The 24,128-nt window shown below is 42.6% G+C and overlaps 2 protein-coding genes across 3 annotated transcripts in view; one reads left to right on the top strand and one right to left on the bottom strand.

The window, feature by feature from the left end:
- Positions 1-9,759, top strand: part of tnksa (tankyrase, TRF1-interacting ankyrin-related ADP-ribose polymerase a) — a 165,372-nt gene extending 155,613 nt beyond the window's left edge. Inside the window, exons 20-28 of one of the 2 annotated variants that reach the window (XM_029691961.1) lie at positions 37-289; positions 490-569; positions 4,495-4,615; positions 4,926-5,023; positions 5,172-5,246; positions 5,379-5,484; positions 5,628-5,814; positions 6,055-6,211; positions 6,688-9,759. In XM_029691961.1, coding sequence (XP_029547821.1) covers positions 37-289; positions 490-569; positions 4,495-4,615; positions 4,926-5,023; positions 5,172-5,246; positions 5,379-5,484; positions 5,628-5,814; positions 6,055-6,211; positions 6,688-6,774 — 1,164 coding nt within the window. In that variant the 3' untranslated portion in view covers positions 6,775-9,759. The remainder of the gene's footprint in view (positions 1-36; positions 290-489; positions 570-4,494; positions 4,616-4,925; positions 5,024-5,171; positions 5,247-5,378; positions 5,485-5,627; positions 5,815-6,054; positions 6,212-6,687) is intronic. The other variant, XM_029691962.1, reaches the window with a different exon arrangement.
- Positions 9,760-16,426: 6,667 nt separating this feature from the next.
- Positions 16,427-23,363, bottom strand: LOC115149266 (dual specificity protein phosphatase 4). The gene is made up of 4 exons (XM_029691960.1): positions 22,852-23,363; positions 21,860-21,993; positions 21,021-21,240; positions 16,427-18,989 (listed from the first exon to the last, which is right to left on the bottom strand). The coding sequence occupies exons 1-4, from the start codon at positions 23,237-23,239 to the stop codon at positions 18,607-18,609; spliced, it is 1,125 nt and encodes a 374-aa protein (XP_029547820.1). The 5' UTR covers positions 23,240-23,363; the 3' UTR covers positions 16,427-18,606.
- Positions 23,364-24,128: the final 765 nt, after the last annotated feature.

The following is a 24,128-nucleotide window of genomic DNA, read 5'->3' as shown; positions in this document are numbered from 1 at the left end:
TTACATTGTGTCTGTTTCTTGTCTCCATGGTCTCAGGCTGATGACATCAGAGCGCTGCTGATAGATGCCATGGCTCCGGACGCCCTGCCCAGCTGCTTCAAGCCTCAGGCCACGGTGGTCAGCGCCTCAGTGGTCAGTACAGCGGTCATCTCTCCAGCCTCCACTCCCTCCTGCTTGTCTGCAGCCAGCAGCATAGACAACCTGGCCGGGTCCCTCAGCGAGCTCACTGTGGCTGGAGCCACTGGGCCTGCAGATGGAGCCACCGGCTCCGACAGAAAGGACAGAGAGAGTACGTAACCCCTCCGACTTTTATATACAGTATATTATAATATTATACAACTTTATCAAGTCAAGGATGGACATTTTTCTTTGGCATCAACAATGATTCAAATGACCTCGCATCATACTCTTATACATATGAGAAACAGTTAGCCTGATTTGTCTGATGGTATTTAAGCAGTCTTGTCTGTTTTGTGTTTCATTCAACAGCTGTCGTAGACATGAACATCAGCCAGTTCCTGAAGAGCTTGGGGTTGGAGCACCTGCGCGACATCTTCCAGAGGGAACAGGTAAATGCACGTATCCTTGTGGTCCCTGTACGAGCCAATCACTTTCATGTTTACTGTTGCCCAATCATATACCTCTGTCACTCACGCCACAAACCTAAAAAGCTCAACTCTCAATCTGTCATCCATGTTTCCATGTATTTTTACTGGAGCTTTCCACAGTCAATCAGTAGTATTGACTGCCTGCCTCATACATAGAAACAGATAATCTCAGACTTTACCATGCTGCATGGCCAGACACTGAAATTACCCTCATCCTGTAGAGTAGACTACCCCCACTCTTCTCTCTATCGCCTGCTCTTCCTTTCCCTCCCTCCCTCCCTCCCTCCCCTCTCCATGTACCTGCAGCAGCTCCAAGTGCCCTGTATCTCCTTTTCTCCAGCAGGATAGTTTAGGCTGACCTCTTCATCCCACTGCTGATTGGTTTTAGGGGGAATGTTGGGTTCCACGCAGAGCGGCGTGTGTCGTTGAGTGTGTGGAGTTCCATGCCAGGTGAAATCAGTCTGGGGACACGGTAGGGATGCTGGGTCGGAGAGGGCTGTCATTTTCACATAGATGAGCAGATGAATCCCTACAGCGGGGAGCAGAGGGAGGAGGTCTGGAGAGCGGAAAAAATCAGACATGTTTCTTTTTCTGATTGTTTAGACCGGGTCAATAGTTTGAGGCTCTTTGGGATTGTGAGAGAGAGATAATTCAGGGGATATTTGCTCAGTGAATAAAAAAATGAAGGGTCCTCCACACACAGTCACTAACACACCCCACACTCACACCACGGCCTCTACATACAGTCTCAACGTTATACTCTCTATGCGATTGTGTGAGCGTTTGTTTATTTGTCCATATCTGAAGGTTTGTGTGTGGGCTGGATGATGATGTATGCTGCTGGGAAAAAGGATTCTCCAGTGTTGTTGATCAGTGAACATGCAGTTTAGTAGCGAGTCACCCATTTAAATCCCTCTCTTCTCCCCATCTTCTTCTCCTCCACATGCTAAGTTTATCCCCTCAGTGGGTGGAGAGATTTTAAACAATTGACTGAACTGGCCGGATGACTGAGGGTGACCGAGAGACAGGGAGAGCTCTGAACCTGACTCATATCTTGGTACAATGGGTCATGGTAGGCTACAAAAAGGGATAGAAGAAGGGCCCCAGCGACAAGGGTCGGAAACTTTCCGGTAAATTTCCAGAATTTTTCCGGAAATTTTCCATGGGATGTTAAGGCCGGGAATTTGGGGAATTTTGCTTAAATTCATCAAAAAAGTTAGCTTATAACAGTGAACCTTTTTTGTGGGATACACAAGGCAATTCTAGGTCTTGTGGTATATTTTGGTTAAACTATCCCCAATTCAATGGAATTGCAACCCTCTGCATGCACAGTGCATTCTTCCATCACATGTGCAGTGCACTCTTCCAGCACATGTACAGCTGATTCTCAAGATCTTGCACTCTAATGAGATGCTATTGAGCCCACACTACTACACTGTCTGAGCCAAGGACAACATGCTTTCTGGTAAGTTTTGATTGCAATAGTGGGTGTGGTGAATATGTTATATGACATACATGATTTTTTGTTAACTGTAAATAGTAGACTACAACAAAGTGTGTTTAAATCATTTCTAACTTAACAATTTCTGCTAGTTAGTTTCTGCAACCATGTGGGTTTTAGCTTGCTTGAGCCTGCTAACTGAGGAGTGTTAATTCACCTGTTTCCATGCATGTTTAATTTTAAAACATGCATCTTACAAAGGAGTTGTTTAATCTAACTGCTTAACTATTTATCTGTACATGGAATTTTTTTATATATTTTTTTTTACAAATGTTTTCTAATCTTTACAGGAAAATGCCACGGGCACTATCTGATGTGTGGAGACATTTCACTGCAACTAATGGAGAAGGAAAAGCTGTGTACATTTGCAAATACTGTGCCAAATCATATGTGAAGAATGCAACAAAAATGCAGAATCATCTGGCCAAGTGCATAAAGTTCCCTCAGCACTCACAACAAGCAACCTGACAAAAGTCCCACTACTTCTATTCGAGGTGAAAATGATGAATCAGACACGTTATCGATAGCAACAGCTCATGGTCTTCCTGGAATCAGAAGTTTTTTTTTGACTCAATGGAGGAACGTAGTCAAAGAAATTCTGTTGAATGTCTTGCTCGAGCTGTGTATGCAACTGGTTCACCTCTGATGCTGACATGCAATGTGTATTGGAAGAGATTTCTGAATTTTCTTCGCCCAGCATACACCCCTCCAACCAGACATGCATTATCTACTAATTTGCTGGATGAAGATTTGAAGTAAAGGTCAAGCAAATCATAGAGAAAGCAGACTATTGCAATCATCTCTGATGAGTGGTCGAATGTTCTTGGGCAAGGAATAATTAACTACATCTACATGGTGTTGTCATCATGTTTGACAGTCGCCTGGAGGGGAAGGAGTCTCCAAGAAATATCACAGTCTGCCGATATGGACAGCCCCATCAAGAGGATCCTCCTGGATTATGTATTTTGGGAGAGAGTGGTAAGCAGCCTGAAACTCCTGAAACCTATAGCAGTAGCAATTGCACGGATTAAGGGAGACAATGTCATCCTGTCTGATGTTCAGACTCTGCTTGCAGATGTAAGAGAACAAATCCGTACTGCCCTGCCCACTTCACTGTTGCTCCAAGCAGAGGAAACTACAGTTCTGAAATACGTCAAAAAGCATGAAGACTTCTGCCTGAAGCCCATACACGCCTCAGCGTACATATTGAACCCCAAGTATGCTGGCAAGAGCATCCTGTCTGGTGCAGAGATCAACAAGGCCTATGGTGTCATCACTACCGTGTCTGGCGAAGTACACTTCCAAGCAAGGGCTTTGGGATGGAGATGCAATATGGCAGTCGTGCCAACATATCTCATCAGCCACCTGGTGGAAGGGACTTTGTGGATCTGAGGCTCTTTCCCCTGTTGCCTCCATCATCCTTCAAATCCCACCAACATCAGCCGCGTCAGAGCGCAACTGGTCCTTGTTTAGGAACACGCACACCAAAGCACGCAACAGGCTGACCAATACAAGGGTTGAAAAATGGGTGGACATCCGAGCAAATTTGAGGCTTTTTGAGCCTGACAATGAGCCACCCTCAACAAGGTTGGAAAGTGAGAGTGAAGATGAGGCCTCAGAGTCTGATGTTCAAGAGGTGGACATTGAGGAGGTCCAGGGAGAAGACATAGAAGCCTGAGAGGAAGACAACCAAAGCTTTAGTTTCTAGACTATCATTTTACAGATGTATGTTTTTGGGAGATGCGATGGATCATTGGGGATCATTCAATATTCCCTTTCTTTTGTTATTCAGTGAAATCATCCCATGTGAAGAGTTTAATTATAGTTCAATTTGTAACTAAATTGTTTTTAAAATTTCTATTGGAAGGATTTAGTCATTTGCAAGTATGTCTACTTATGATAAGGTAAAAGGTTTATGTTTCTGTCTCCATATGATATGGTAAATATATCCAATGCAAAAAACATCGAACTTTAAATGCTATTAATATTCGTTTGCATATATTTCCGTTAATTCCAATATATTCCCGTTAAATCCCATATTCCCATTAATTCCCTCAGAAAGTTTCCACCTCAGAATATTTCCCAAAATGTGCAACCTTACCAGCGACTACACTTTAATTAGAGATGAGAGAGAAATTAAATTGAAAAATAAATCCAAAGTAGACATTTTAATGGAAGTGTTCTAATTTGTCATTCCAAATGTCACATTAGCAGTAGACGGTGACTTGCTGTTCTCTGCACTGTTAGTGTCCCTTGGTTCTTATGATATTATGAATGGATGTGTTTGGACAGTCCGACTCCTCCACCAATCTGATTGGCTGTGTTTAGAGCAGGCTGTCCTCTGCCCCTGCTCTGGTTGGCTGAATGTGCTCTGTTTCCATGTAGATTTCGCTGGATGTCCTGGCTGATATGGGCCACGAGGAGCTGAAGGAGATTGGGATCAACGCCTACGGTCACCGCCACAAACTCGTCAAAGGCGTGGAGAGACTCCTGGGAGGACAGCAAGGTCAGAGCCAGAGCTCAGCCAAGATTCTGCCTGCTAGATCACATCCATATTCCATTCATCTTATTCCTTATTGATTTAATATTTAAGCACCTTCTTATAAAACTGCCTTATTGGCCACACTGGCTTATTGAAAAGATTTGAATGTTTTTCAGGAGGACTGTTTAACCGCTTATGAAACAACAGATGACACTGCTGCTAACTCATACCTGATGTCTCTCAGCACAACCTCCTACTTATAGAACATTGCCTGTTAGCGCTGTTGCCGTGGTTTCTCATTTGTTGTTATTGTGTTATTGTCCCTCTGCTCCAGGTGCTAATCCGTACCTGACGTTCCACTGTGCCAGTCAGGGCACGGTGCTCATAGACCTGGCCACGGACGATAAGGAATTCCAGTCTGTAGAAGAGGAAGTATGTACTCTACATCATGATCTGTTTCTACAATGGAAACAATGTTGATCCACTGATGGGGCCAGTAGATCTTTGTCTTCAGACTGATGTAGGTGCCCTGTGCAGTACTCTCCCCTTTCTGACCCGATCTGTGTGTATCTGCTTGCAGTTGCAAAGTACAATCCGAGAGCACCGGGATGGAGGCAACGCAGGTGGGGTCTTCAGCAGGTACAACATCCTAAAGGTGAGTCATAGGCACCTGGACAGGAGACAACCTCCCAATAAATACCGCTCTGTGAAAGATTTTAGTATGTATGTCATTCTGTTGTCTCTGTAGCTGTGTGTGAGTCTGACTGTGTGGTCTGTCTGTCTGTAGATCCAGAAAGTGGTGAATAAGAAGTTGAGGGAGAGGTACTCACACAGACAGAAAGAGATCGCTGATGAAAACCACAACCATCACAACGAACGCATGCTCTTCCACGGTAAGATACCAGTACCTCTGCAGTCAATTCTGGTGAAGAAACACAGTGGGTTCTCTGTTATAACGTCTATGCTGAATGAGAGTTGATTTTGACATCGATTTTCCTCTTCTCTTTCCTCCCCTTCTCTTCCTCTCCTCTGTCAGGTTCTCCATTCATCAACGCTATCATCCATAAGGGATTTGACGAGCGGCATGCCTACATCGGAGGCATGTTCGGAGCGGGCATCTATTTTGCAGAGAACTCCTCCAAGAGCAACCAGTACGTGTACGGTATAGGAGGGGGCACGGGCTGCCCCACTCACAAAGACCGTTCCTGCTACGTCTGCCACAGGTCAGATTCACTCCAGACGTTCATAAATAATATGTGTGATGTCTAGTCTGTGTATTGCAGGCAGAGGCTATTGTGTGTATGCTGGTGTTATAATCCGTGTGGTGACGTTGTGTATTGCAAGCCGTTACATGTGGTGTTCTGATGTGTGTGTTATGAATGAATTCAAGTTGCGTGTAGTATTCTGATGTGTGTTACTAGGTTGTTTATTACAGGTGTGTGTTGGGTTGCTGTGTGTTGCAGGCAGATGTTATTTTGCAGAGTGACCCTGGGTAAGTCCTTCCTCCAGTTCAGTGCCATGAAGATGGCCCATGCCCCCCCTGGACACCACTCAGTAATCGGTCGGCCCAGCGTCAACGGACTGGCGTACGCAGAGTATGTAATCTACAGAGGAGAACAGGTCAGTCTAAAGGCCTCAGCATGCTTCGGTTCAGCTGGCGCTTAGCCAGCAATACAACTGTTTGTCCATATTGAGACGCTGTAGAATAGAATAGTCAAAATGAATCTAAAATAACTCAAGAAGTCTGTCATTAATTGTTGTTTTTGTCGAGGAGATCTAATTCATGCAATTTTACATCTAACTAAGATGGTGCAGTATTTCTCAAGTGAAAGAATGTGGGTGAAATTGATTAGTCTGTCGTGGAATGACAAATACTTCATTGAAGAATCCATACTGTTGACCAATCACTGACGAAGGGGCGTAGACTTCGGCTTGCCTCAAGACCAAAACGAACAAAAACGTCTCAAAATGTCGTCATAATATATGCACAAACTGTTCCAAGCTGTTTCGGATGGGAAGCCTGCAGACGCGCACACACACACCACAAACAGACCCATGACAATGACTTGTCTGTCCTGTCCCACTGTATTCCTCAGGCGTACCCAGAGTACCTCATCACGTATCAGATCCTGAAACCAGAGAGCACACCCTCCCCCACAGCCGGAGCAGAACAGAAGACCTAGTCCAGACTCAACCAGACTAACACACACCCACCTTTGCTGGGAGAGAACGAATCACAGAGACTGTTACCCAAAACACTACTTCACACATTCTGGGCTGAGCCGGGATGAACCTCAGCCCCTTAAATTAACTCTACACCCCTGGAAAGATGTCTTTCCTCCACTAGTATTCTGTTCTATTTCACTCACTATAAAGGACCAGTTCCTCACAACCACCACCATTTATTTTCCCAAATGTTTTGTTTTTATTTTTTCCCTCGTCCTTCTTGTGTGTTTACTTGAAAATGTTGCCTTCACTGGGAATTGTCTAATGTTGTCGCCTGTCTAGAGCTCATGCTCCCGGGTCTCTCGCTCATGGTTGCCCCTAGTGATTGTTGTCACTGGTTACAGCCAAATAGAGAGAACCAAGCAGATAAAGTTCAGGTTAGGTTAGAGATGGGGACTCAAAGCTCATTGGTTAGTGGTTAAGGTTAGAAATAAGGGACTCAAAGCTCATTGGTTAGCGGTAAGGCTCAGAGATAAGGACTCTTGCCAGTCTGCCTTTACCTGGGTGATAGCTTCCCCAGTGAAGCATGGCTGAGACTCCTCTACTGTACCTATCCCTCAGATGGATATGTAGGTAGAGATCAGGGTGGATGTACTGGTATGCAGTATACCAGCCTCACTCCCAGCCCTGTTTCTTCATCAAGCCTGGCAAGGGAAGCTACGGTACACAGACCCCAGACCCAGATCATGCGTGACTAAAAACAACCAATAACCTCTCCCTTTCCGTTCCAGCACACAAATATACTTTTTTTAGCTCATCAAACATTACACTTCATTTATCCTATTAGTTCTGTATTATTTTATTGTGATATTTCCATGATTGTTTTACTTTATTGTTTTGACTTTGTTTTAAAAGATGATGTATGGGACCATGTCACAATGGGGACCAGACCTGGAGGTTTTTGACCCCTTTGTTTTTTTAAGTTGAGATATCCCTCTCTGGGACCATTAGGGGTTCCCTCTCTGGGACCATTAGGGGTTCCCTCTCTGGGACCATTAGGGGTTTCCTCTCTGGGACCATTAGGGGTTCCCTCTCTGGGACCATTAGGGGTTCCCTCTCTGGGACCATTAAGGGTTCCCTCTCTGGGACCATTAGGGGTTCCCTCTCTGGGACCATTAAGGGTTCCCTCTCTGGGACCATTAGGGGTTTCCTCTCTGGGACCATTAGGGGTTTCCTCTCTGGGACCATTAGGGGTTTCCTCTCTGGGATCATTAGGGGTTTCCTCTCTGGGACCATTAGGGGTTCCCTCTCTGGGACCATTAGGGGTTCCCTCTCTGGGACCATTAAGGGTTCCCTCTCTGGGACCATTAGGGGTTCCCTCTCTGGGACCATTAAGGGTTCCCTCTCTGGGACAATTAGGGGTTCCCTCTCTGGGACCATTAGGGGTTTCCTCTCTGGGACCATTAGGGGTTTCCTCTCTGGGACCATTAGGGGTTTCCTCTCTGGGACCATTAGGGGTTCCCTCTCTGGGACCATTAGGGGTTCCCTCTCTGGGACCATTAGGGGTTCCCTCTCTGGGACCATTAGGGGTTCCCTCTCTGGGACCATTAGGGGTTCCCTCTCTGGGACCATTAGGGGTTCCCTCTCTGGGACCATTAGGGGTTTCCTCTCTGGGACCATTAGGGGTTCCCTCTCTGGGACCATTAGGGGTTCCCTCTCTGGGACCATTAGGGGTTCCCTCTCTGGGACCATTAGGGGTTTCCTCTCTGTTACTGGAATTTATGGGAAATCCTCAAAGGTTTCAGATTGGGACAGAAATTGAGTTATGTGAGAAAGTAAAGCAAGCTATGAGACATTACTTTGCACAAGAAAACACTGAACATCTGACTTTTCATTACCTTTTCCCATCCAGTCAAACTCATCTTTTAATGGATTTGCACTTTTAAACGGGAAAGATGTTTAAGTTATTTGAAAATGTATTGGAAAAAAAGATGTCCAGTATTGTACAGTGTGTAGCAGACGATGCCTTTGTAAAGCTCACCATGTTGTTAACGGATGAAGAGTGGGCTGTATTAGTACTGTCAATTATTTGTTTGTTTTTTTGGTGGGGATGAAAGGGATTTTTGTAGCTGTTTTTCCTGATCTCTTTCTCAATCACTTCCACATTCATCCCTCTGCTCTGTGTCCTCTTTGAGAAGTAAACAATAACTTGTCTTACTTCCTACTGGTTTTGTCAATCATCCTCTGAGAAATAACAGTTTGAAGCAGTAGAAGAAGCAATGGCTGGTTTGAATGCCACATCCTGTAGTCTGTATTGGAGGACACTGTCTCCTCACTAGCTGGGCTCTATCTGCATCTTGCTGGTGTGGTACTCTGCCATCCCTGCTGTTTCAGATGCCAGCTCCAGAACTGTCTGCGCTTTTACCGGGATGTTAACCCATCCATTTACTACAACCTGTATAAAGTCCCAAATAGCACCCTATTCCCTATATAGCGCACTACTTTTGACGGGTTCCCTACTGGCCCGGGTCAAAAGTAATGCACTATATAGGGAATATGGGGCTATTTGGGACTGAACCCTGGTCTTAAAGGAAAACACCACTCAAAAACTATATTTTGGTATTTGTATCATTAGTCTACTGTTGATAGTTTTGCATATCAGCAATCAAGTTTTCAAGATGTAGAACTTTCAAAATACAGAATGTGTCCCAGTATGAAGCGTTTCGCAACAGTGGACTAATGAAACAATACCAAAAGATAGTTTGAGTGGAATTTTCATTTAATCTCCACTCTTCTCTTCAGACCAACACCTGGAGAGAGCCTTGATGCCTCCTACTACAGTTCTTATCTTATTTTTTCACCATTTTGTTTTTCTGGTGCTGAAAGATCCAGTAATGAATGACCCACTGACTATCATGTACCACAGCTGATTTGGAGACTAATGTAACACTCCTCAGTGTTGTAAAGAAGTATTAATAAAGTACATAACTGTTCACATCTGACCAATGCCTCTTCCCTGCTACTTTTCTCACAATGAAAGTAGTTCACTGAAGATTGTTTTGTCTGAATGGCTTTTGTTGAAGTTAAATGTACATAATGTAAGTGTTCCTCTAAAGGAGCATGGCCTTGTATTGACCACAGCTCATTTTTCTTTCAACCCAACACTACATACTGATACTGGGCGGAACATTCATGGAAATGTCCAGATGAAAAATGTACTCAACACTGTGAAACAGTGGGCTGTGCTATGCATTCCTGTAGAGGGGAATTGATTTTCAGTGAAGTGGGGGAGATGAATAGCTGTGAGGACAGAGTTGACCATTACTTCAGCGATCACCAGCAGGCAAAGATGTCAGTCAAACTTCTCATTCAGGAGGCCGATTTAGAAATGAGTCGATCAAAACAAACAATCTATCCAACTGTTTGTCACACAGAGCTATTGTGTTCTCTCCTAGATGATGTGGATGGCACTAGAGTAGGCCCGGTTTCCCGATAGCGATGGAATTTAGGCTTACGAGTGTTTTAACGACGGACCTTTCCTACAATGGCCGAAGATGTAACATACATTTCCCAAAACAACATGCGCTGGCAGCAGAGAGAATGGTCACTAATTGCGTCGTTGGAGCATGTGTAGCTACTGATAGGATAGAAAGAAAGTGCTGCTTTTGGATCAGCTCTATCCATTCAAATCTCCTATTAACATTCTAATTATGTCACAATACTGACGACGGATCAGCTCCTAGACCTAGAGAGATACATTTGGTCATGTAGTGTATGTGGACACCTGCTTGTCGGACATCTCATTCCTAAATCATGGGCATTAATATGGAGTTGGTTCCCCTTTGCTGCCTCCACTCTTATGGGAAGGCTTTCTACTAGATGTTGGAACATTGCTGCAGGGACTTTCTTCCATTCAGCCACGAGCATTAGTGAGGTCGGACACTGATGTTGGGCGATTAGGCCTGGCTCGCAGTCGGCGTTCCAATTCATCCAGAAGGTGTTTGATGGGGTTGAGGTCAGGGCTTTGTGCAGGCCAGTCAAGTTCTTCCACACCGATCTCAACAAACCATTTCTGTATGGACCTCGCTTTGTGCACGGGGCATTGTCATGATGAAGCAGGAAAGGACCTTCCCAAAGTTGGAAGCACAGAATCGTCTAGAATGTCATTGTTTGATGTAGCATAAAGATTTCCCTTCACTGGAACTAAGGGGCCTAGCCCGAACCATGAAAAACAGCCCCAGACCATTATTCCTCCTCCACCAAACTTTATAGTTGGCACTATGTATTGGGGCAGGTAGCGTTCTCCTGGCATCCGCCAAACACAGATTCGTCCGTCGGACTGCCAGATGGTGAAGAGTGATTCTTCACTCCAGAGAAGGCATTTCCACTGCTCCAGAGTCCAATGGTGGCGAGCTTTACACCACTCCAGCCGACGCTTGGCATTGCGCATGGTGCGACTGCTCGGCCACGGAGACCCATTTCATGAAGCTCCTGACTAACAGTTATTGTGCTGATGTTGCTTCCAGAGGCAGTTTGGAACTCTATAGTGAGTGTTGCAACCGAGGACAGAATTTGTATCTGCCGTTAGTTCGTAACCTAAGCTTTACGGCCTAACTAGCCCTTCAGCACTCGGCGGTCCCATTCTGTGAGCTTGTGTGGCCTACCACTTCGTGGCTAAGCCGTTGTTGCTCCTAGATGTTGCCATTTCACAATAACATTACTTACAGTTGACCAGGGAAGCTCTAGCAGGGCAGAAATTTGAAGAGCTCACTTGTTGGAAAGTTGCCATTCTATGACAGTGCCACGTTGAATGTCACCAAGCACTTCAGTAAGGCCATTCTACTGCCAATGTTGCATATGGAGATTGCATGGTTGTGTGCTCGATTTTATACACCTGTAAGCAACGGGTGTGGCTGAAATAACCGAATCCACTAATTTGAAGGGGTGTCCACATACTTTGGTATAAATAGTGTATTACCACCTACGACTGCAAATATTGAGGGGGCTTATTCTAATGTTTACCCAATAAAAATGCACTAAATAGCCTACTGTTTATATTTTAATACCGTCATCTCGGTTTTCTTTTGAAGCCAAATTGTAGACGTTGCTTGTTGTATCAAATGCAAAGACCTTGGCAATTTTGTATTTGTAGTCAACTTTGTTCTGAAGTTATCGGCAGTCGCAGAGAGATGGAAAAACCATGTGATTCTTCTATGTTTAGAAGAAGCCGTGGGACGGCAAAAAGCATCTAACGTCGTGCTTGGCTGATGTACCAGTGGTGAGGCAGGCGTCTCATGCTGACTACACCGGGCACGCATATGCCATCCCGCGCATGTTGATTTTGTCCATCCACACCAGACGGATCAGGACAAGCAGGTTGAAATATCAAAACAAACTGTGAATTAAGAGCGTTTTCAAATGCAATGTTAAAAACGATGGTTTTGGGAAACAGTTCGGAGATTTAACGATATGCTCCTACGAAGGTTCTGACGATGAATTTAGCATTAAAATGTTTTTTGAAAAACCGGGCCCTTCAATTTCGGTCCTGGAGTGCCAAAACACTTCTGGTTCTTGTTTGTTCGTGGTAGTTAATTGCACTCACCTGGTCTCCCAGGTCTGAATTAGCACAGATGATCCATCATATTGAACAGTCCTGATGGAATTTCGGTTTATGAGTGTTTTAATGATGCCTCATAACAAATAAAGTCCAAAGATGTGCACTCATTACAAAGTGAAATTTAATTGCGTCATTACAGGAGCTGTTCCATGCTGAAAATTATTCCAGATTATTAACTGAGTGGTCCGAGCTCTGAATGCTGATTGTCTGAAAGCCTTGGTATATCAGACGTATACCATGGGTATGATAATGTTTTTTTTCTGCTCTAATTACGTTGGTAACCAGTTAATAATAGCAATAAGGCACCTTGGGGGTTTGTGATATGTGACGGATATACCATGGCTAAAGTCTGTATCAAGGCACTCCACGTTGAGCATAAGAACAGCCGTTGTGGTATATTAGCCATATACCACACACCCTCTTCCTTACATTTAAACTAGAGCTTGCTGTAGCTCTTAAATGATTTCTGGCTATTCAAAGTCATCTTTTTTTTATTAGTGTTTGTATTATATGTTTCCATTAGGTATGCTAACTGTTTTCTCCTGCTATTTTGAATGAAATGTTTGATTATGTAAATTCTGCATTTCTTCAGTTTGTAAACTGTGAGCAATAATAAATCATGTCAAAGTTGCTCGTTTTTTCGTTAGCTCTAGAAAATATCAATGTGACCTAAAAATAGGATATGATGACAATGGTTTTCGTAATTGCTCAACAAATCATTGTAGCATAAAGGCAGACAGGAATTGAGCTTCAAGTAGGCCTACATATATTCTGCAATTAAAAAATTAAAATAGGCTAATTAACCATGAAGTGGCAAGTTAAGTGACGTTGCCATAGACCTAATACGTTGACCTTTAGATTATTCGTTAGACTACAGTGAAATGCCTAAGCTTTTAGATAATATAGCCTATAGGCCTAATAGATACGAAAATTGAAGCAGCTCAGATATAGTGATCTAACGGGTTAATAATACTAGGTAGGTCTATCGATTGTACATCAATTAAAGTTATGTTAATAGTTTTGCCTAAATCTAATTTATATAATTCGGTTTTCTTTTTTTAATGTATCCTTGATTCACTTGTTTACAATAACATTGCAAACTATATATTAAACTATGAAGTTTTCGGTGGTCAGAGAGACAGATTAACGTCTTCATCCTATATTTAGCGGGTATTTGATGTGTGTAAAGTGACGCGGGTTGGCATACGGTGATCTAACCACGCACTTAACTGTTCATACTAGTGGTCTGAGGCAGGACTTAGATTACGAGCGATTTCACGTGCAACGTTAATAAAATCGTTTTTGGGAAAAGGCTCGGAAATGTCAATATGCTCTTAGGTCCTTTTATGATGTTCTAACGATTCATTTAGCATTAGGATTATTTTGGGAAACAGGTCCCAAATGCTCTAGTTGCCGCCCTAATAATGAAAAGAAATGTATTCAAAAATGGAAGGCAGTTGGAGGAGGTAAGATCAGATGGGACCATTTTAGCCAATGAGAGGGCAGATACGCGTGTGAACAACAGGCTCAACGGTTTCCACTAGTTACAACAAACGCAGTCAAAATTGTCTTTATCTTAAAAATTCATGAAAACAAAAATTGGTTTTAATTTAAGGTTAGTATTAGGCATAAGGTTAGCAGTGTGGTTAAGGTTGGGGATAGGTTTAAAATCACATTTTAAACAGATCAATAGCAGAATTAGGCGGGGTTTATGACTTTGTGGCTGTGGTAACTAGTGACGACCAGGCGCAACTCCGATTTTTTAAATTCACCTTTATTTAACCAGGTAGACAAGATGAGAACAAGTTCTCATTTACAACTGCGACCTGGCCAAGATAAAGCAAAGCAGTGCGACACAAACAACAACACAGAGTTACACATGGAATAAACAAACGTACAGTCAATAACACAATAGAAAAAAATCTATACAAATCCTCGTAAAATGTTTTTTCTCAAAGTTGCCGGGGGGGGCACGTGTCCTATATCGTTACACTTACAACAATCTAATCATTACGAAACTTCTATATGATCAAACAAGCCACACGTAGCAAATAAGACATTGCATTTTTTTGTTAACCAAATTCGACACTTTCTCATTGACCTCCATACAAAAACTCCTTGCTTGGTAAGCGAAAAAATAAACGCCACCATCTCTCTGGCATTAGTCCCTTATTGGAAGCAGAGGATAACAGATGTTTTTCGGTCTTCCATGACCAACATGAACAGCCCTGCACTAGAGTTTGTATGATGTGTGTAAATTCTGCATAGTGTGTAGGCCTATATACTTATATTTTGTCATCTAAATGGCTAGGTTCCAGGTATAATCCCCATGATGTCATCATTTTATCCAACAAACACCTACAATGTAATTTTTTGGGAGAGATTAATGAGGATGTGTATTAAAATCACCCACTAGGGGGTGCTATAACCCTATACTTATGTTGTGAAATGCAACCCAGCTCCTCGAGCCTTATTCTAGTCATTGCGCTGATGCTTTATGGTGATTTTTACAGACAGGACCGAACCTACTGTACACCAGTGATGAACAGACAATCACAATCCATTAAGCTTTGCGGCAAAGATCGCTGCATAGTCTAAAGCTGGCTAAATCTAAACACCAGCCTTTTATCTTTGTGAAATGACTTAGAAGTAAGTAGGCCTTTGATTATTTTGACTTCATTATCTGTGCTTGCGTTTAGTTTCTTGTGATTAGAATGAACAAAAAAATTTAAACCCAAGATTGTATTTAACTAGGCAAGTCAGTTAAGAACAAATTATTATTTACAATGACAGCTTACCCCGGCCAAATCCTGACGACGCTGGGCCAATTGTGCGCCACCCTATGGGACTCCTAATCACGGCTGGTTGTGATACAGCCTGGAATCGAACCAGGGTCTTTAATGACGCCTCTAGCACTGAGTTGCAGTGCCTTAGACTGCTGCGCCATTCGGGAGCACCAAGAGCTTTGCACACTTGGATTGTACAGTATTTGCACATTATTATTTTTACAATTCTTCAAGCTCTATCAAGTTGGTTGTTGATCATTGCTAAACAGCCATTTTCATGTCTTGCCATAGATTTTCAAGCTGATTTAAGTAAAAACACTCAGGAACATTCAATGTCATCTTGGTAAGCAACCCCAGTGTAGATTTGGCCTTGTATTTTAGGTTATTGTCTTGCTGGAAGGTGAATTTGTCTCCCAGTGTCTGTTGGAAAGTAGACTGAACCAGGTTTTTCTCAAGGATTTTTCCTGTTCTTAGATCTATTCTGTTTATTTTTATTTAAAAAAAACTCCCTAGTCCTTGCCAATGACAAGCATACCCACGACATGATGCAGCCACCACCATACTTGAAAATATCAAGAGTGGTACTCAGTGATGTATTGGATTAGCCCCAAACATACCGCTTTGCATTCAGGAATAAAGTACATTTCTGTGCCACATTTTTTGCAGTTTTACTTTAGTGCCTTATTGCAAACAGGATGCCTGTTTTGGAATGTCTTTATTCTGTACTGGCTTCCTTCTTTATCCTCTATTATTTCGGTTAGTATTGTGAAGTAACTACAATGTTGTTGATCCATCCTCAGTTTTCTCCTATCATAGCCATTAAACTCTGGAACTGTTTTAAAGTCACCATTGGCCATTGGTTTCCTTCCTTTCTGGCAACTGAGTTACAAAGGACGCCTGTATCTTTGTAGTGACTGGGTGCATTGATACACCATGCTCAAAGGGATATTCAATGTCTACTTTATTTTTAAATGTTTTACCAATCTAGCAATAGGTGCCCTTCTTTGCGAGGCATTGGAAAACCTCCCTGGTCTTTGTGTTTGAATTTGTTTTTGAAATTCACTGCTTGTTTGAGGAACCATACCGTTAATTGTATGTGTGGGGTACAGAGATGAGGTAGTCATAAACAAATATGTTAAACTATTATTGTACACAGAGTGGATCCATGCAACCTATTATGTGACTTGTTAAGCAAATGTTTACTCCTGAACTTATTTAGGCTTGCCGTAACAAAGGAGTTAAATACTTATTGATTCAAGACATTTCAGCTTTTCATTTTTTATTAATTTGCAAAACTTTCGAAAAACATAATTCCACGTTGACATTATGGGGTATTGTGTGTAGGCTGGGGTGTCTAGAGGTGTGAATCCTTTCTGTAGTCCCTTCCAGATACCATGTATGATGTTTCATGCAAGTAAGACAGAGATTTTCTTTTTTTAAGAACATTGTTGTATTTCACAATGGAATTTTAGGAATAAATAAAGCAACTCAACAAAAACATAGGGAAAAGTAAAATAAATTTAAAAAAAAGTCAACTTGATGAATGATATTGCCATGATGAGACAACAGCATTTCCCTTGACACAGGTAAAAAGTATTGCATTGTTCAATGATTGTGGACCAGAGAACGCCTCTCATCTTCATATCATTTACATACATACCCTCGTTCAAGAACAAAAGCACATTAAGGGTGTCATCAGTTACCACCTGGTATCATAGTAATAATAATGTGCAAATTAATTCAAAGTTATAATACGGTATTGCATCACTTAAAAGTGCTCTATAAAAGGTGCCAACATTCTTCAAAAAGAGGAGGGTAGTAAATCCTGTTTTCCCAAAAGCCTTTGCTCCTGGCTCTGATCGTCACCTGGGCCAGCACTTCCAGGCAATATTTTCACTCAGAGAATGAAGTGAGAAGAAAAACAAACCATTTCACATGAGTCAGTCCAGTGGCAGCACACACTAGCAGTTTTCTACCATCTCATATATATTTTTTCCCAGTGATGTCAGACATTCCAGTGTGCCTGTTTTTTTAGGGGTGTTTTGTGCGTAGCCGGGAAATTGTCCCTGTTGGTTATTGTGCATTTGGAAAGTTTAGAAAGTAGTCTGGATCTACTAGACATTGGTGGAGTAACAGTGATAAGACAAAGAAACAAGCCATAGGTCTGTTCCCAACTAACTCCCTCCTCCAACAAGCATTAGACCAATCAGCATCCATGGTCTGAACAGAAATAGTACCTATGTAACAGACAGCAATATGCCTCCATACAGGAATGAAAAATGACAACATTCTTATCTGGTGAATTAGAAAAAATCATTATTGGTAAGGCAAACAGCACTTCTCAAAGATCTGGTCTTTATCGATTAGCGAATACACACATATGAAGCTAAAAACATGATTATAAATACACAACACAATGTAGTACTTTGGTGGAAACTGGGAAGAGAGAGAAACGCATTATTGCTCTACTTGGGGGAGAGAAACGGATAGGATTACATTGTCTGTATTGCAGTGCTGACTTGAAATGGTTTGTTGTTGCTGTTTAGAGAGTTGCCAGTTTATCTGCCAGTCTGTTTGGAAAGAAAAGGCGCTGGGGCACTTGAGCACATCCAAAAGCGCTGGGAAAAACGTCTTATACCTTCTCTGAACAAGGCACTGAACAAAAAACAGAAATGACTAGACCCCCTTTCCCCTCAAAAGCATATCTGTCCTTCCGACCGAGCTTATTACATGGAACACCAGGGGTTGCCCGGGCTATGTAGCAGGGGCTCAGACGTTCATTTGGCACTGTCTCAGAAAGCTAGTCTCTCCATCTCAGCGGCCTCTCCTCCTCCACAGGGGTGACTCTTTTATTCAGTCATTCATCAGCAGTCCTGCTCCAGAAGAGGAGGGGGCGTGTGGGAGAGAGGATGGGGATGTCAGGGACAGGAAGCCGGACAGGACGCTAGCAAGCACCTGTCACAACTGAAGAGCCTCCTGCGCTCCATCAGGAAGCCACTAAATGACTGAGCACTCTCTTTCTCCCCCCCTCCCCTCTCTGCTCTTTCATTTTCTCTGCATCTCTGCTCACGGCCATTCAGCCCTCTCAACAGGACCGGAGAGGCTTTGGAAAAACTCCACAGGAAATGAAAAAGATGGACAACAACTTAAAATTCTGCTGCCCCGTCCTTCCTGTGTCCACCTTCACACTAAAACACAGGAACTGCATCTGTTCTTTAGCCTGTTTTATGAAAGAGTGTATTTATTAGTCACCATATAGTGATGAAGGTGTACGTGTGAGTGCCAAATTCTATACAGTTTTTTGTGTCAGGCAGCAGGATAGGCACCCTCAGTTTTTCATTGTCAATGGACCTTTCAGCTTATACCAGGTAGGAGAAGATAACCTCTCTCTCTCTGGTCTGGATAGTGAGAGGAATGGGGCAGTGAGTCTTTGTGGAGCAGGGGCATCAGCAGCTGGGTGAGGTTGTAATTGGACTCTGCAGGTAGGCCAGGCTGCTGGGCTGGCTATGTGCTACCACGGAGACGGGAAAGCTAAAGATGAAGGGTGACGTAGGGCTGGAGGAAGACTTGGGGCCCAGGCTGGCTGCCGAGGGGCTGGCAGCCTCCACCGCGCACGATGTGGCCAGCACCTGGGACTCGAACTGCAACAGCTGACCCATGAAGCTGAAATTGGGGGAGATGATACTGCGGCGCTGCTTGACGAACTCAAAGGCTTCGTCCAGCCGAACACGCTTCTTCTTCATCAGGTATGCGAGGCAGATGGTGGCAGAGCGAGAGATGCCCGCCTGGCAGTGCACCAGCACACGTCTGTTAGAGTCTTTCACAGAGTCTGAAGAGAGAGAGACAGAGAGATAGGGCGTCCAGAATTGACTCAGGGTATACTGTAGATATGCACAAGATAGGTAATACATAGTGCTCAGGATCATCGGTTGTAATGGTCTGTAAGCTTTCTTGATAGACACGTATAACTTCACTGATTTGTTTTTCCTCATGGTTCTCATCCACACAGACGACCACAAAGGCACACGCCAGGCTCTTACACCTCAGGGTCTCATAAGCAATATATTAGTCTGTAGCCCTATAAAACACAAACCGCAAAACTATGCGCCCCAGAGCAAAGACATGCAAATGTTGATCCTGCACCCAACACACCTACAGCCCTTTCCATACATAAGCATTTCTCACCATGAGAAATAGCAATCACAGGGGAATTGCCCTTATCACAGGGAGGCCATTATGAGTAGTGTCCACACAACAAAATGTGTGTCCTAATGCCCAAATATTTCTATGTGAGTAGAATGTCATAAATACTCATTAAAACACAGAAATGTACCATCCCATTCTATAGTGCAGTCGTATTCTCTGGTGTGAACATACACAGCTATTAAGGTAACTCCAACTAACGCAGCACCGCACCCAAGAACAGTGGATGAGTCATACTCTGGTCCCTAAGCAGCGAACTCTGATGCATTCAAGCCCATAGACACTTACACACACACACCCATCCAAACATACTGGGGTCTCCACACACCAGTGTAGCAGGCTTCCATGTGGAGTATGACACTAGGCCCTCCTATCCTCCCTCATGGAAATCTCTAACCATAGTAATCCCTAACCATGGTAATCTCTAACCATGGTAATCCCTAACCATGGTAATCCCTAACCATGGAAATCCCTAACCATGGTAATCTCTAACCTTGGTAATCCCTAACCATGGTAATCCCTAACCATGGTAATCTCTAACCATAGTAATCCCTAAGCATGGTAATCTCTAACCATGGTAATCCCTAACCATGGTAATCCCTAACCATGGAAATCCCTAACCATGGTAATCTCTAACCATGGTAATCCCTAACCATGGAAATCTCTAACCATGGTAATCCCTAACCATAGAAATCCCTAACCATGGTAATCTCTAACCATGGTAATCCCTAACCATGGAAATCCCTAACCATGGTAATCTCTAACCATGGAAATCCCTAACCATGGAAATCTCTAACCATGGTAATCTCTAACCATGGTAATCGCTAACCATGGAAATCTCTAACCATGGTAATCCCTAACCATGGTAATCTCTAACCATGGAAATCCCTAACCACGGAAATCTCTAACCACGGAAATCTCTAACCACGGAAATCTCTAACCATGGTAATCTCTAACCATGGAAATCCTTAACCATGGTAATCCCTAACCATGGTAATCCATAACCATGGTCATCTCTAACCATGGTAATCCCTAACCATGGTAATCTCTAACCATAGTAATCCCTAACCATGGTAATCTCTAACCATGGAAATCCCTAACCATGATAATCTCTAACCATCGTAGTCCCACAATGACTATAATTCAGCTCTCTTCTCCCTCCATCATCCATATCAACTAAGCACACTGAGCATGGGTAAACCTCACACTGCGATTCTGCATGAGCACACAATTTATTGTCTATTTAATACCAATTATTTATTCTAAAATCTTCTCCTTTCACTTAGGCTAGTACCTGGCAGGGAATGAAAATGTTATCTTAAATACATTTTGCCACCGTGGTTAGAAAAACACTGCCACCCATTACTCATACACTCAGAGTAATTATCAAAAGAACCATCTGTTTGTTCTTGAAGAGCCATCAGTGACACTCTCTTCCCTGCAAAAAGAAGACCTTTAATCACATGATCAAATTAACATTCTACTGAGCTATGCTGCAGCTACAGGGACCATCATAGACCATGTCATTCTCCTCCTGCTCATGATGATGATGATGTATTAGTCTAAGTCCCAAATGGCACCCTTTTCCCTTTATAGTGCACTACAGGGTGTAATTTGGTCCGGATCCCATGTATTCTTCTAAGAAAATGTAACTTACCGATAAACTCAATGGCTTCTATGAACCAGGAGCTGATGTCCTCTTTGTGGTTGTCCTCCACAGGAATGCACTTGTACTGGTAGACCCCCTCGAAGTGGTTGGGACAGTTAGAGGACACGTTGAGTAAGGCAGAGATGCCCATGCCGTCCAGCATGTCCTTTTTGGAGGCATGGAAGGCACTGCCAAGGTACAGGAAGGGAAGAATCTCCACTGGACCAGCCTGGAACATTTAGAAGACAAAGTTGGCATTAATACCATCAAAAGAGAATACAGGCAAATGTAGTCAGAATGTCTCTTTCAAACATCACAAAGTAACACAATTAAGAAGACTGGAGAAAGGGCCTAATTACAATCTGCAATCAATTTTAAACAAAAGGTTCTGATAAATACAATTTATGGTATGCACTTTATTTTAATTATTTTAATTTTAAGGTCGCAGCAACATGGTCTGAAATTGGATCATAAAATATAAGCCAATGACAACTCAAGAAGTAAATGTACTGTATCTTCAGCCAGTTTGTTGATTTGGGCCCTGTTATGGCATTGCTGCTATGGGCCCCCTTCAAACAGCAGTAAAGTATCGATAACGCCTGCTTAAAACAGATAGTGAAGGAAGGCAGGGCGATGTTGGTCACACATGCCTACCCTACCACCCCCTGCACCAGTGAGAGATAAAAAGGAGTCACAACTGGTGCTCTTACCGAGACGAAAAAAACAACAGTAGGCCTAAATCTAGATGACTGGAATTTACCAGTCTCCTGGTATTTCACTCAATGCCACACATTCAGTCAAACTCGGTCACAACTCGGTCACCGGTATAAACAGGTCCCCTTCTTTACCTGGTCATGGTGGGACGTCTGCGGAGTTCCACAGGAAGAACACGAGTCCAAACTGGACTGGGTAGAGAACGAGGATAACGTTTTGGTCTTCAAACAGAACTCGGGATACTCCGTGAAAAATCTGTCGTAGCCCCCTGTGAAAAAAGATGAACCTTAGACATTAGCATATTTTAATCACAGGCCACACTCAAGTCAAAACAGCCTAATAGCTCACCATCTGCGTTTATCATTTACAAATTAGCCTATCTAGCGTAATACACATAGGTCATTTTAATCTATAAAAACCAAATAAAATATCTTTGAATATTTACATAAAACATTATAGAACAGCAATTATCATTTGCTTTCCATTTAATAAAAAGAGGCTTATAATTTGGGCATGCTTAGTGGTTTTTACCTAAATTAAATGTGACAATTGAAAAACCTAGTCGAATTTATGAGAAAAAAAGTGCATTTCCTCATATACTTATAATAATTTATTGAGAAATAGGGTATACCCTTGTGATTATCTGGCAACACTTAATGTTTCAATGTTCAATGCGTGTGCGTAACTTTGATCTCATAATAAGCAATGGGCAACAATAACCATTCTAAAATAACTTTTTCAAATTAATACATTTGCTGATGTGAAATCTTGAAGATGATCCAATTGTTGGGGCTCACACAAGACACTCACTGCAGCACATCCTCGTGCACCCAGACGTGGCTCTCTCTGCATTACCTCATTGTTAGCGCCTAGTGCCTATTTGTGGGTTGAATTGTGCAGCAATACAAAACCGCACTAGATGTACCATTTTAAGCTGGTTAAGAAATACTTGTAATAATTATGATAATAAAATAATAACATTGTAATAACACATTTGTCAGATATAATGAAAACTATGTTCTATTAAATTATTATTTATGCTTTTTGTGTTGTTTATGCTTGTAAACAAAACTAATTGGGCATGTTTTTATTCTGATAACCTGTTAAGTGCATTGTGATCATTTACCTTTTAGTAGAAATATTTCAGTTCCAAATGTGTCTCTGTACACTGCATTTAGCACCAGAGTGATTGTGCTATCGTCTTTAACAGTGTCTATGTCGGGCGTCCTCTCGTCATAGAGGATCACAGCGGAGTACAGTCCTGATTTCAGCCGGGCTTTGACCTCTTCATCACCGGATAGAATCTGGTCTAAACTCACGGAGCCCTTCGCTCGCCTTCTCACAATGGTATTACAGCGAATATTCACTGCGCTCCGAATATGTCCAGCGCTAAACGCCAAGAATGATCGGCAGTCCAGCACCAGGCATTTCGCACTGTCGTCCTTCAACAACCTTTTCAAAACGTTGCAATCCATTTCGCAAAGTTCATCCATAATTACCATATTTTCCTCCATAATGAAGATAATTCTGTTTTTCCTGTTGAAGAACACGAACAGAGTGCTGGATGTGTGTTAATGCTGAGCAGCTCCTGCGCAATGTTGCGCTCTTATTCTCCTGAGAGCATTACTATCACGAGCAGTCTGCCTCTTTCCGTTTTATGAATGGGGCCTCTGGCGCCAGCCCCAATAAAAAGGGTGGTGGCGTCACGCTGGAGGTGACGTCAACCGCTAGTAAAATTCTCTCCTCTCTTTTCATTCATAAAAAGCCAACGATCAATGCCAACAGAATATGCCGAAAATGTTGACTCAATGACAAAGTCAAAAGCAATGCTATATTTATTTTCCCAAGGCAAATGTTCTGTAACGATATTAGTAGGCTACCATTCCTATTACTATTTATATTCCTCCATAGGAAGATCAATTTGTCAAATGTTATGAATGTGTCATATGCTTATGTCATTCTTGATTGTAGATTCTAAGTAATATTCCTTTGTGAATATGCTATGCTCCCCCTCCCCTACTCCCTTTCTCTCATCTGGGTGCCAGAGGGCCAGGATACCTCTCTTGTTTGCTCACAGAGCCTTTACAGGATCCTACAGGATATGACCAACGATATTCCCTCCATACTGTCCTCATCCCATCAAACATCACAAACAAGCTATTTAATACCAGCAATTGATGGAATTATGTAGGCCTGGACAAACGTAGGCCGCTGTTACTGTCCTCTGAGAATGTTTTAGAAATATAGGTAGGTTTATCCTTTATTAGAATTTCTTAGAAAACTTGCATTATAAGCTTGCATCACTTATATGGATAAATTAACACATTTATTGTAGCCCACTGTAGAATAATATATATATTGCAAGGAATTTCTGAAACTTGTTTTTATCAACAGGATCAGAGT

Source organism: Salmo trutta, chromosome 15 (genome assembly GCF_901001165.1).
Source record: "Salmo trutta chromosome 15, fSalTru1.1, whole genome shotgun sequence".
NCBI classification, from domain to species: domain Eukaryota; kingdom Metazoa; phylum Chordata; class Actinopteri; order Salmoniformes; family Salmonidae; genus Salmo; species Salmo trutta.
This window is presented reverse-complemented; position numbering and strand designations above follow the sequence as displayed.